At 43.3% G+C, this 14,066-nt stretch overlaps 1 protein-coding gene across 6 annotated transcripts in view; it reads right to left on the bottom strand.

Moving 5' to 3' along the window:
- The window catches only part of jade2 (jade family PHD finger 2), a 162,202-nt gene that overhangs the window by 75,134 nt on the left and 73,002 nt on the right, over window positions 1-14,066 (bottom strand). For all 6 annotated transcript variants that reach the window (XM_080201440.1, XM_080201435.1, XM_080201441.1 and 3 more), the window contains one exon: window positions 4,129-4,319. In XM_080201440.1, the coding sequence (XP_080057566.1) occupies window positions 4,129-4,319 (191 nt within the window). The remainder of the gene's footprint in view (window positions 1-4,128; window positions 4,320-14,066) is intronic.

Raw genomic sequence — 14,066 nt, 5'->3', positions numbered from 1 at the left:
CAGCCTCGTAAAAAAGCAGTGTTTTGTAAATGAATTTCAATGAAGTACAAAAGGAGGGTGAAACATTTGTACGATGTCAATTGAACTGTGAAAAACCCACAGCATTAAAACCTGCGCTGTCAGGAGAACGGTATATCAGGTGTCATTCATCTGGTTACAGATCACTTTTATTTGTTCTTTCACAGAACCCATTTGATGCCAATCCCTAATTGCCCTTGACTTGTGATAGTTGAAGGGAAAGGATGTAATTGAAATGAGGAGTATCACAGGTTATATAATAAAACCATATTAAACACGCTGCCACAAGTGGATGTTTTCCTCTAGCCTGTTCATATTAATACAGTAAATGCACTTGGGACAGAATTTTCCACTCTCCCCAGAGCAGGGTCTGAGGCCGGGATAGGGGAATAAAAGCGCGTGAATGCTATTCTCCCACTGTGAACACACCCGCCCCAACCCAGACACAATTTCACGAATGGCTGGGCAGTACCTCAGGTGGGAAATTCGCCCATGTTTCTATTATCTCACTGAAGCTTACAGAATACTGAAGGGCCTGAATAGAGTGGACGTTGGGAAGATGTTTTCATTAGTAGGAGAGACCAGAACCCAAGAGCACAGTCTCAGAGTAGAATGACAACACTTTAGAACTGAGAGGAGGTGGAACTTCTTCGGTGGTGAATCTATGGAATGCATTGCCACAGAAGGCCGTGGAGACCAGATCACTGAGTGTATTTAATCAGGGATAGATAAGTTCTTGATTGGTAAAGGAATCAAGGGTTACAGGGAAAAAGTGTGAGAATGAGGTTGAGAAAGTTATCAGCCATGATTGAATGGCGGAGCCAAATGGCCTAATTCTGCTCCTATCTCATACGGTTTTATCAAGGCCATTTAATGGCCACTAAGGGCCTTTTCACACCCAGTCTCAATTTCTAGGCTAGCAGGTACAGTTGTATACAAAGGGGGAAAAAAAAAGCTTTTCTCCATCTTAGGAGGTATGGTGGGTTTGGGATCCTCAGCCTGATGGTCCATTCCCCTACATCCTACTCCCCAACACTGCGATACAGTCCTTCCCAACCATCCTCCCACCCAATGGTCCTGAGAATTAGCTCCAGGCAGACTGTTGCACTATCACTTCTGGCCACTGCAATGCTGTGCCTTGCCAGGTTGATGAGCTGGGCTAGACTATATCCATGGACAGAAGGAAGTCCTGCCCACCATCAATCATATGGTATTATAAAGTCCAAGGCTTCCAACAAACAGTTGATGGTAGTGTATTACGCTCCCTTAAAATCCTTAAAATTCTACCCCAGTGAAAGAAGGAGTCCAACAAAATGGTATTGGTGATCTTTTTGTCAATATAGATGATGAATTTTAAGGAATTAACCTTTTCCACTACTTGCACCCTACATCAACATTAAGCACTTCCAAAGTTAAGCACTTTCATCCGAGTTGCTTTACCCTTCCAATGCACTCCAATCTTGCCAATTAGCACCAAACTGTGGATAGGTATATACTGGGCGCCCAAAAAGAAAACTGCCCAACTTAACATTATCCAGAAGCAAACTGCTGAGGATTTTGGAAATCTGAGATGTTAACAAAAAAATGGTGACAATACTCAGCAGGTCAGACAGGTGGAGAAAGGAACAAAGTTAACTTGTGATGTTTAATGCAGGCAATGGTGAGTCTTGCCTGTTGGCTGCAGAAGTGATGAAAGCCTCATGTTGTCTACTTTGGAGGAGATCCAAGTGCCTCTCAGGCACTTCAGTGGCCAGCGTTGAGTCTGCCCAAATCAAGGATCAAGGGGGACCACTCCCACCTAGAGCGTTTATAGCCAATCAGGATCCGGTAGCTGTCCATTGCAGGCTGCAACAACAGGAACGGAGGCAGCTGCCAGAAATGCCTCCGGGAGAGGCTTCGGATCAATGAGTTGAGTTTGCACATTGCCCCTCCAATTTCCTTCTCAAATCATTCATTGGCTCCACTTCCATCACCCTCATGGGTCGCAAGATCCCAAAATCTGTGAAATATCTGCTGCAAACATAAGATTCTAGCTGTTAATTCTGTTTCTCTCCACAGATGCTGTCTAACCTGCTGAGTATTTCCAGCATTTTCTTTATTTCAGTATCACTTCCCCCCTTTTGTACTCAATACCGCGTATTTGTGAAGCCCAAAGTCCCACATGATTTTCTAACTGCCCTCTCAAAGTCTCAGCGATAAAAGGGCTGTGCAGAAGTGCACAGATTTTCCAAACTGCATTACTAGTTACATGAGTTAATGCAGCTGTTAAAATGCTGACGATAGGAAAATCCATGCCATCTCCAGCTCCGTCACACAGACAGACACTGCCGTTAGGTAAACATTCTCAAGTACGTGGACGTATCCTGCATGCAGCTGATACTTCAGATTTTGTTTGAAACGCATTGTATAGTATTTATAGAGCTGGACAAACATTGCATTGTTCTCATTCACAATGTACACTCACAGTGGCCTTGAAAACCTGTGGCAAAATGTTTAGAGCAAGATGTTTTACTTAAAGGGACTATTACTATAATGGTGCAAAATGACTTCCTTGGAACTAATCAAGTGCTATTTTTCTTCAAATTACACTGCCTAATTTCAAACTACAGTCTGCTGGGGATGGAAGATCCTGAGGGCTTTGGACCCATTGGAGCCACCAGCAGCACCTCTGACTTGCAGAGAAATCAGACCCTTCATCATTCTCTGCAATGTGTGGGTTACAAATCAAGCAAGTACCAGTCGTCAAAAGTTTAACATCAGACATTATGTGCCAACATGGGGCGGCACGGTAGCACAGTGGTTAGCACTGCCGCCTCACAGCCGCAGGGACCTGGATTCAATTCCGGTCTCGGGTGACTGTGTGAAAGTTGCACATTCTGCCCGTGACTGCGTGGGTTTCCTCTGGGTGCTCTGGTTTCCTTGCACACTCCAAAGATGTGCAGGTTAGGTGGATTGCCCTTTAGTGTCAGGGGTAAATCTGAGGGGGGCGGTGGGTGGTTCACGTCTGGGTGGGATTGTCGTCGGTGCAGACTCAATGGGCCAAATGGCCTCCTCTGCACAGTGGGGACGCTGTGAATCATCATGGCAGACATTAGATCTCACTAAAACCTGGTATTTCTGTCATGGTGAGCATGTGACGCTTAGACTGTGCTCCAATGCAATGAAAAGAATCCAAATTCCACAATAAGTAAGATTTTATCAATGGTTTCCAGTCCCAAAAGCAAAATTTCAAAAGATCCAAAACGCACAGAATTTCATTCATCATCCAAGTACCTAATCCTAAAAGCTGGGGTGAGCATTACAAATACACTAACGCTTCACTGGTTTCTTGAAATTGCGTGTCATAGTGGTATAGAACTAGTCTTTATGCTGTCTATAATCCCAGTAAAGGATAAATTATTATAATGGGACACATTAAGTACGGACAGCACCGACTCTTCTGAGTGCTCTCTGGTGTATCAATGTTAGTGTGTATGTGAGAATAGCAAAGGCGATCACTGCTCTGTTTAAGGCTGTGTGTGTCACTAATTGTATATGCGCAATTAAAACAGTAAGAACAAAAGTCCTGGGCATGTTTGGCAAAACAATGTTGTTTTCAATTATGGCACTACCTCACCTTTTTAAGCAAGAATTCCCTTTCAAAGAATATTCTAATTGTCTACTTTCAAGACAGACAGGGATGGTTTTGCTCGCACCTATAAATGATGTGTACTCACAATGTACTTGAGAGATCTATACCCGAACTCTACCTCACAGCCCGCCACAGAATTGGAGCGGGTGAGAGTCCGACAATGAAAATCTCCACTGACTTTGGGTGGGAGTTTCGAGCGAGACCGTGCAGCCAATTCCTCTTAAATGCAAAGTTGAGCTTTCCAGCCCATTCAACAAGAGAGCTGTATGCAGAGAATGAATCCCCAAACACTCAACGCTGACGGTTTGGGAATCTCAGCAGCAAAATGGTGGTTGCGAAATCAACCAGGAAACTGAAGAAGATCTACTTGTGGAGTGTCAACCTGCTGGCATTAAAATTTGGAAATCCCTCAGCAGCAGAGAAACAGTACTTATATCCGACTTACTGTCCTCTCTGGTGAGGAAAGGACCAAACAATACCTGCTCCTTGAAACTCCGCATTCACCAGTTCCAGCCAGTAGACGTCCACCTCGTCAAGGTCATAGCGACATGCGCTCCTGGGAGGTAACTTCATGTCCATGTAGCCAGACTCGGAAGACTCGCAGCCAGTCAGAGTCTCCAACACTTGTTCTCTTGGAGCCAGAAGCGATTTCTCAAATTCTGGTAAAACCCTGCAGAAGGAGAAAGTGAAATCAAAAATGAAATAGCATTACAAATGCAGCAGGCATTCCTTTTATCCTTCATGCAATTATGTGCATCATAGGGCCAAAATGAACTTTGCTCATTTAAAACAGCCCGCTGTAACTGGCATACAAGTGATTTGGGACCAGTTTGTTGATGTACAATTTTGCATTTAAGGGAACAACAGCACAGCGCTACTTCAGACAAACCAATATTACCCCAAGGCCAATAATAATGCTGCTATCCATCAACATCCCAGTGCATTTAATTGCGCAACATTCACATTATTTGCTCCCACGAGGTGATGTACTTGCTTCTTTTGTTCATTTTGTAATTATACAAATCAGGATTCTTTCAAGAGAATACCCAATCATATTCTATATTGGCAGGCTGGATACAGTGCTGGTCCCAGTACATTCTGGCGCATTTACACATAACACTCGAAAGTACTAACCACCGTACGCCATCACCTTCCTGCCAACACAACTAAAATGATGCCATATTGAGTTATAGGCAGAGGTTAGCCAGCAAACGGGCTTCTTCTCAATCACCTGCACAGTCATGACCAGAAGTCCTTGTTTACACACTCTTCCTCAGTCAGACTACCCAATGACACTCTGCATGCATGCTAACAAGTCATAAGAGTCCAGAAACATTAAGAAACTGCAGGCCATTCAATCCATCAGGTCAATGCTGTCTTTCTGTACAGCAATGCAGTCAGTCCCATTTCCTCGCTCTGTATCCGTAGCCATGCAAGTTTATTTTCCTCAGGTGCCTATCCATTGTCCTTTTAAAATCAATGACCTCCTGCTGCACCTTCATGTTCATTGACAGGGAATTACAAGTCTTTACCACATGCTGTGTAAAAGGTTTCTGGTGTTAGTATCTCACTCTACCAGACTGCCAACTCCATGAACAACAGTGTGCTATCAGGTCTCCTGTCTGATATGAAGTACTGGATGAATCAGAACTTTGCCTTACTTAATATTCTTGAAATTAAACGGGACTTTCACATTTGTCGCCTGGCAAAAGCTTCACACTGTTTCCCCGGTGAAAAGCTCAACCCAAACCCAACATTGTCTAACATGACTCCATGGGCTAAGCTTCAAACTCCATATTCTTTACAAACCAATGTTATCTTCAGTTCAACAATATCTCCTGTCTCTGTCTTTACCACAACCTCATCAATAATGAAACTCATAACCAAGCTTTAGTGACCTCCAGACTTGCCTTCTCCAATAAGTCTCTCACCCACTTCCCATGTTCTATATAAACTCTGATTTGTCTGAAGGTTTGTTGCTTTCACCCTTTCCCATCCTAATCATTCACTGCCCCATTTTCCCTCAAGCTCCTGTGGTGACTGACTTCCAATATAGTAAATACAAAATCTTCACCTACAAATTCCCAGCATATCAATGTATCTATTTTCAGACTGTGACTTTGTTTAATACTATTCTCGTGGCCATTCACTTCTTTCTACTTCACAGTTAGAGAAGAGTTTTCAACCACTCCACCACCCACTGCCAATACCTCTTTTTCTCTAAACTCTTCCCCTTGCTCCCTCTCTCCCTGGGTTTCCAAACGTGAGTTTTTGGCCTCAGCGTCAGTGCTCAGAGTCCATTTTGTCATTGTGATGTGCCTTATAACACTGACTACTGTGTCTAGATGCAGTATGAATGCAAGGTGATTATGCCAATGTCATGGCAGTCGACATTCACTACTGTTATCCATTCTGATTCAAAGAGCCAAAGTTCAAAATGGATCAATAAGTTTGTGAATTTTGCAATTTCAAAGCTGACAACTGAGATTTCACTTCTTTGGTTTGTTTAACTGGCAATGGATTTAATGCCAGTACAAGAGTATCCTCAAGAATGAGCGGTAATATGAGCCCCTTAGAATGCTAGAGTAAAATTGTAGCCTGCAAACTTATTCTTAATAGAAGAGCTACAAAGTCAAATGCTTAAAACATCTTAAGGATGACCATCCTCTTTCAGAAAACAAAAAGAGTGCTAAAATCTGAATGTCCATAAAATGGTACTGGTATCTTTGAGAGTTCTACTCTATCCAAGAATACATGGACATTGAGGGAGAATTAAATTACTGAAATAAGTTAAAACAAGAGCAACATAATCCATAAACGTGGCACATCTTTATTCATCCACACAGCTGGAACCCTGAACTCACAGCAGCGTTCAAGAGGTTGCAGTGGAGAGGGTGCAATGTGTATCAAGTTTGGATATGACAAGACGTGCAACCCTATTTACAGAAGGCATTTCACGACATCAAAAAGACCACTAAACATGTCACTCAACCACTGCCAGCACACTGCCTTCTCAAATGCTTCCTGAGAAAATCATGCTTCCCCTTAGGCTGAACCAGGAGAAATTTTCCCACATGCAGTGCCCATTCTGCTAACCTTCTAACATGTAGCCATGACCACATGAATCAAGCTACCCATATGTGCCGCAAAGTTAATTGGTGCAACTAAAATAGTAATTGGAAGATAGTTTGGCAGGGCATCATGAAACTACAACAGCTCTCCAAAGTTAGTTGCCAGGATCATCCACTAGCTAACGTACGCAGTAATGCTTAATTCATGGCACCCTCCATCAGATAAACTACATCTTGTATACTGCATGCTGGAGATGTCAAAATGATAACATAAGGCCTTCAAAGTCACAGAGGCTTAACTCCATTAATAATTATATCTTATTCACTTGTTTGCCCCATTGGAAATTTGTGGGGATAATGTTTGGAGAAGGATTCTTTTTAGTACATTACCTCATTGATAGACAAATCCTAAATCAGAGTACGTTAGCGTCTGCAACTTTTATGTTCTAAAACATGGACCTATGTTGCTTACAAATATATATGCTCCTACTATGTACTATGATTGCAACATTGATGTAATTATTGCAACTGGTGAACAATTATAATTATTAAAATATAAGATTACATTGGGGAAAAATTGCAAAAAATAACTTTGGGCCAAAAATGAGAATAAAAGCAAAACCCTTCCTCCTACATTTAAGTAATTATGATTTTAGACTGGATAGAGTTTGAACAGTTTGAGATGTGGCGTTCCTACAATGTCAGACAAGTGTCAATCTTTGAAGAGGCACTCCAAGACTTTCTGTCACTGATACCTCTGGATTCACAATGCTCTGACTACTTATCCTCAGGTACAAGAGTGCTCGTACCAAGAGTTTAATCCCCAGACAGTTTCAGTCACAAATCTCCAGAGTTGATGAAATAATTTCATCTGTCAGTCATGTGTACTGAGGGAAGGCTGTCCACCCTCGACCTGGGATGATTAGCAACTTGGCCAGTTCAGAAGGAGAGGAGTATGAAATAGATTCAAATAACATACAAAATAACAGAAGAGAAAATAAATCTTGGATGAAGACCACAAAACACACGAGTTCAAACTGCATGATTTGCAATATAATTTGAGATTAGGTGAAGGTGTGTAACCCATCCTTAGATAATTGCTATTCTATGGTACAAATGATCATGATGAAGCATTTGGTGTGTAGAATGGATATCCAAGTAGAAATCTGCAACTATCTATCCATTTGCAGGAATACTCCCACCCTTCTCACCACTGGAATCATTGCGGGCAGGGTGGGCAGTCTACGCAAAGGAACACTGATATCGGGTGGGATTTTCCACTTTTGGGACAAGCGGGGCTGGAAAATCCCACCCATTATTATTATAGAAGGGATCCAAATTTCATTAATTTGGACAGAAGAGTCTAAGAGGTGGGCATGGCAAATGACAATGACAGGTCTGAACTTGGTGATACCAAATAGAAATGGTGTAGACTGAGTAGAAATTAAAAGGGAGATATTTTTCTCTAATGCACTAATGGTGTGTGCACGATTTAGAAAATTTAGGATTAAGTAAGTTTAGAGTATACTTGGCCTGATATTTTCCAGACAGACAACACTGGGCTCGTGCTGCAGAAATGAGTGAACGTCCTGTCTCTGCACAAGGTCCAAATCCAATCCCAGATACTTTTTTTAATACAGTAAAGCTTGGTATGCACTCAGCATCTCTTGCTCCAGCGCATCCTTTTTGTGACTGCTTGCAGTTTATACCCAATAGCCTAGTTTAGTGCTATTCATTGTTAACTTTGTAGGGAAGAAGCAGTGGCTGGCTGCTGGATACCTCAGTGATTCCTAGGCTGGCGGCAGCTTTGAAACTTCGGCTGGGTCCAAAAGACAGTCTGACAAGTGCAAGTACCATCCTTGTTACTGTAGTGTCTGTTTGGGCGTGCTCCCTTTCATTTGATTTATGTGGTTAACAGGAAGGAATGTACAGTCACCCTGAAAGATGTCTTTGCTGTTCGGAACTGCCTCAACATGTTCTATTAAGGGCTCCACTGGAGACAAAGTAGTCAAACATCATAATGTAGACACATGTTGTGTGCTCCTCATTACAAGCTGGCTGCACGGTCTTAACTGCTGTGCACAACGCAAATGTCACTGGTTTAATACCAGCAACAGCAGCAGGATGAGGCTCTTAAGTGGTCATTACTTGGCCACAGAGGCCTCAACAGACAGTGGGGCGGGAAGGTCGCCTATGGGCCTCCCATCTATAACTTAGTTCTGGTGGAGGTGGAGGGATTACATGCCCATGGCGCCCCCAAGCTTGTCACTAGCGAAAGCAAAAGGTGGGCACAGACAAACATCTTCAATGGGTAAACTTCTTCAACATCTCAGCTATGGCGCTCTTCACTGGAGCAACTGCTCTGCCAGCTCTTTGTCACACAGCTCGACCAGCTGCCAGCTGCCTTTTGAGGAGAGTGCCACTCCAAATGAAATATCGTGATGCTCCTTTGCCTTACCTCACAGAACATTACCTTCAGATACATTGCCTGTAAAGGGAGGAGGTCCCTCCCCCGAGGTCCCTGCATCTGCCGCGGCTATTGTTAACAAGTCAACTTTCTAAAACACTGGCCAGAATATTCTGTTCAATGCTAGCCACGACATGTTAGGAAGAAAGAAACTTACTCGAATTACGTGGAGAAACAAGAGTGGCTGGGTTGTTCTCCACAGAGGCGATAATTGAGCAAATAAGGAGAATTCTCCCAGTTGGTAAGCACAGGGCACAGAGTTAAACTGACTGCAAAAGCAACATATGTGAGGAAATATATTTTTTACCCAGCAAGTTGTTCCAATCTGCCTGGGAGGGTGTTCGAAGCAGATTCAGTTGTAGCTTTCAAAAAGGGAACTGGATAAATACCTGAAGGAGGAGAAAAACTACAGGGCTATGGGAAAACAGCAGGGCAATGGGATTAATTGGCCAGCTCTCCCAAAGAGCTGCCACAACTACGATGGGCCGATCATTCCCAACACTGAACATCCATGACTTAATTTTCCAGGAGAGCTGACCCGATAAGAGGTTTTCAGGATCACGGTTCCAATAACATAAACAAATGATCACAGATTCATAGAATCCTACAGTGCAGAAGGAGGCCATTCAGCCCATTGAGTCTGCACTGACCACAAGCCCACCAAGGCTCTATTCCCATAACTCCATTCATTTACCCTAGCTAGGCCCCCTGACACTAAGGGGCAATTTAGCACGGCCAATCCACCTAACCCGCACATCTTTGGAGTATGGGAGGAAACTGGAGCACCGGAGGAAATCTATGGAGATACGGGGAAAACATGCAAACTCTATAAAGACAGTGACCCAAGCTGGAAATCGAACCTGGGACCCTGGCGCTGTGAGGCAGCAGTGTTAACCACTCATTATTTCTACCAGTCGGGTAAATGGTAACAAAAGGGCACAAAGCAAAAAATTCACAGGAATTTTAAAAAATGCGCTTGCAGAAAAGGGTGGACAGAGTGTGAAATTCCCTGCCACCAAAAACTGTGGAACTACTCTCTACAGATTCTTTCAATGAGTTAGCTCCAGTTCTTGCTTGAAAAAGAGCATTTTAAGAACAACCAGGGCACTGGGAAAAATACCTAGCACAAACCTGGGGTCTAAATCTAAAAAGCTCTTCCCTGCTGCCGTCAAGCCTTTTGAATGGTACTACCTTGCATTAAATTGATCTCTGCACCCTAGTTATGGGTGTAACAGTACATTCTGCACTCTCTCGTTTCCTTCTCTATGAACGGTACGCTCTGTCTGTATAGCGCAAGAAACAATACTTTTCACTGTATGCTAATACACGTGCCAACAATGCATCAAATCAAATCAAATAAATGGCCTGCTTCTGTACTGCAAAATTCTATGCAGCTTTTTACAGAGAGACTGAAAACCAATCGGAAGAGAAACCGTGTCTGCCCAGGCTGGTTTTTTGGCAGCATCCTCGGAGCACCAAGGACGATTCTTATAACCAAGAGTGTCTACATCAGCACACACAAAAATAAAATCAATTCTGAGACCTTCCTGATCTCTATTGCTTAGTTCCAGATTGCAAACGGCAACACCAGTAAGAACCCTCTTAACTTGAGCTTTTAAACCAAGGACTCGTTCACTAGAACCAGGAGTCCTCTTCCGATAGCTGTCCCTTCCTTCCCAACATAAAACCATCAAGGATTTACAAAGCTCTTAATGAGGGCATAAAAATCGAAAATAAATACGAGAAGAATGCTGCAAAAGAAATCAGCTGGAATCTTCCGGCCATTCATGCCAACGGAATTCTCCAGTCCCATCGGCAGCGTACCTCCCCCCACAGGTTTCCAGCCGATGTGGGCTGAGGTCAACGGGAATTCCCATTGACAGCAGCGAGACCAGAGAATCCCGCCGCTCACAAACAACGTGCCGTCTCCTGCCGGCAGGAAACACGTGGCTGGGGGGGTTGGAGAATCTCACTCATTGTTTTCAATCACGCCAGGCTTGATTTTCAATCCAGGACTGGAAACAAATTCCGGGGTCACTTCCGGGTTCTGAACCCGTGCCACATCTCCCCAGTCAGTGGTGCCAAGCACTGCCTGGAGCTGGGAGTCTGCTGAGAGCAACCTTCAATGGCAACAAGTACAGGGGCTTGAAGCTGCTGTGTTGCAGAATAGGGGAGGCAGAACATCATAAGGCAACTGCCTCACAGCGCACAGAAATGGCCCAATGACCACTGAAAAGGCACAAAACTTTATCTGATACCAGAACGCTTGCCCCAAACATTTTCCTTCAGGATGTTATGACCAGGATGGGAGGTGTGCATGGATTATCTAACTTTACTACTCCACTAGCTTAAAACTTTAATCTACTCCCCAAAATGATCAATTGTTTACTTTCACTACTCGGAACCCAGAATAAGGAAGACTTCAACCAGGCTTTTTTTTTGGATAAATTCAGAATGATCAATTTACTAGAAAACAAGCCTTTTTAGCAAGTTTGCAAGAATTGTTCAACACACACTTGTTAACTGGGAGTAGAACTATTATCCCTTCTGAAAACATTCCCAGTTCTCTCACACAGGGGAACAAAGGACACATGGGTAGTCTCTGCAGATATGGGCAAAAAGGGGATGAAATTTTAAGGGTTTGATGCTGTCAATCTGAAGCTCACTCTCTAATTCCAGGGTCTGGAGGCTCTCAGCAAAAGAGTTTTGGCCTGGAGGAATATTTAAACCCGGGTCAGTTTCTACCCCCCAGCTTTGTAGGTTTCCAAAGTGGGCAAGGGGCAGACCATGCATAGGTCTATTGACTTGGGCAGAATTCTCCGATTTTGGAGCACGCACAGCCAGGGAATCCCACCCAAGAGGAGGATCCTCTGGCTGGATATTGCTAAGCACTTATTTCAGGCAAAGCAGGTGAGCTGAGTAGCTTTTTATTTTCTCAGTTTAGACCCAAGTGAATTCAAAAAACAGATCCACAACTTAAATCCTGTCTCTGCCATGTGATTTCCAGTAAATCACATGCTTTTGCCAGTGAGTCCTCATCAATGAAAAGAATTGCAAACAGCTGTTCCCCCCTCAAATACCACGCTGGTCAGATGAATTCTTGGAAAAGCCATTGTTGCTCCCACTCCAAAGGTGAACTTCTAAACTTTTGTAAAAAAAACAAGCCCAAATAATCTAATGTCCTTTCATATTTTAAAAAAGTCCAGTTTATAAAGATATGGTTTCCCCAACAAGAATAAACATTATTTGATGGCTCCCCATATTGTACCTGACAGCGGTGTATGACTGGACAGGAGACTGTTCAGTTGTAGAGCCACAGAAGTTTACAGCATGGAAACAGGCCCTTCAGCCCAACTTGTCCACGCCACCCTTTTTTAACTCATAAGCTAGTCCCAATTGTCCTGGTTTGGCCCACATCCTTCTATACCCATCTAACCCTTGTAACTATCTAAATGCTTTTTAAAAGACAAAATTTACCCACCTCTACTACCTCTGGGAGCTTGTTCCAGACACTTGCCCCTCTGGACCCTTTTGTGTGTCTCCCCTCTCACCTTAAACCTATACCCTCTAGTTTTGGACTTCCCTACCTTGGGAAAAGATACTGACTATGTAGCTGATCTGTGCCACTCATTATTTTATAGACCTCTGGTCGTCCCCAGCTAGATAGTAAGTTTCTCAAGGAGCTTAACAGACTGTTAATTGGAGGTGAGCAGGTTTGTAGCCACCTCACCCATCCCACCTAACTTTGGAAATAGCAGTGTGTTCCAGGGGAGTTGGGGCACTGGTATGCTATCCGAGAGCCCTATTTTCAACAGTATGCCCACATCTGTTCTCACCCCCACGGGGCAACTGAAATCAAGCCCCGACATTCAGCCTTTTATCCTGGGATGACTTAGCTCATCTTTTCCACACTCAGATGAGTGTAGGTGATTGAGGACAGTGAGGGAACTGGCATTGGAACGGAACTTAGAAGGAAAACGTGAAGTATAAAAGGACTGCTGACTGAAAGGGCACAGGATAGTTACAATGTTATATTTCATTGCAACATCTTGCTGAAGCTCTGAGGGGGCTAGAACTCAATATAGGCATGTCACAGTTGGAAAATGCCAGCATACATGGATAGTATGCATTCATGCAGCTCATCAAACCTGAATTGTGAATATGCAATCAGATGATTAGATTATTAGAACATGAGATTGGAAAGAAAGATTTATTCCCTGTGGAGCAATAAATGAGCAGAATTTCTTCCAACCAAATATTGGGAAGACCAAAGCCATTGTCTTTCTTTTCCTTCACGAACTTTGGTCCTTAGCCACCAACTCAGCCCACGTCCATCACTCTACTGTCCGGATCCTACCTCGCTCCAAACCCCATTCACCCATCGCCTCTGTGCTTGTTGGTCTAAACTGGTTCTCAGTCTGGCAATGGCTCAATTCTAATATTCTTATTCCTCTTTTCAAAGCTTTCCATGGCTTTGATTTTTCTTATCTCTGTAATATTCTCCTGCCTCACAAATTACTAAGATCTCCACACTCCACCAACTTTGGCCTCTTACCATTCCCGATTTTCAGTACTCTACATTTGCGATCGTACCTTTAACCACATTGGCTCAACCTCTGGAATTCCCTCCGCAAACCTCTTCTCCTCTCTCGCTCACCTTTGTTTTAAAAGGAGCTCCTCCTCGTCAACTGCCTTTATACCTCCAGTGTGGTGGCACATTATCAAACGAAGTATGACAATGCTCCTGCAATGTGCCTTGCAACACTCTTACTATATTAAACGCACTATTTAAATTCAACTTGTTGTTGAATATATAGGAAAACTTGCAGTTAATACTGTTAAGCCATCAATTAACATGTCATGAACAAGTAAATAATCA

Source organism: Carcharhinus amblyrhynchos, chromosome 13 (assembly GCF_965287045.1).
Source record: "Carcharhinus amblyrhynchos chromosome 13, sCarAmb.v2.hapA, whole genome shotgun sequence".
NCBI classification, from domain to species: domain Eukaryota; kingdom Metazoa; phylum Chordata; class Chondrichthyes; order Carcharhiniformes; family Carcharhinidae; genus Carcharhinus; species Carcharhinus amblyrhynchos.
This window is presented reverse-complemented; position numbering and strand designations above follow the sequence as displayed.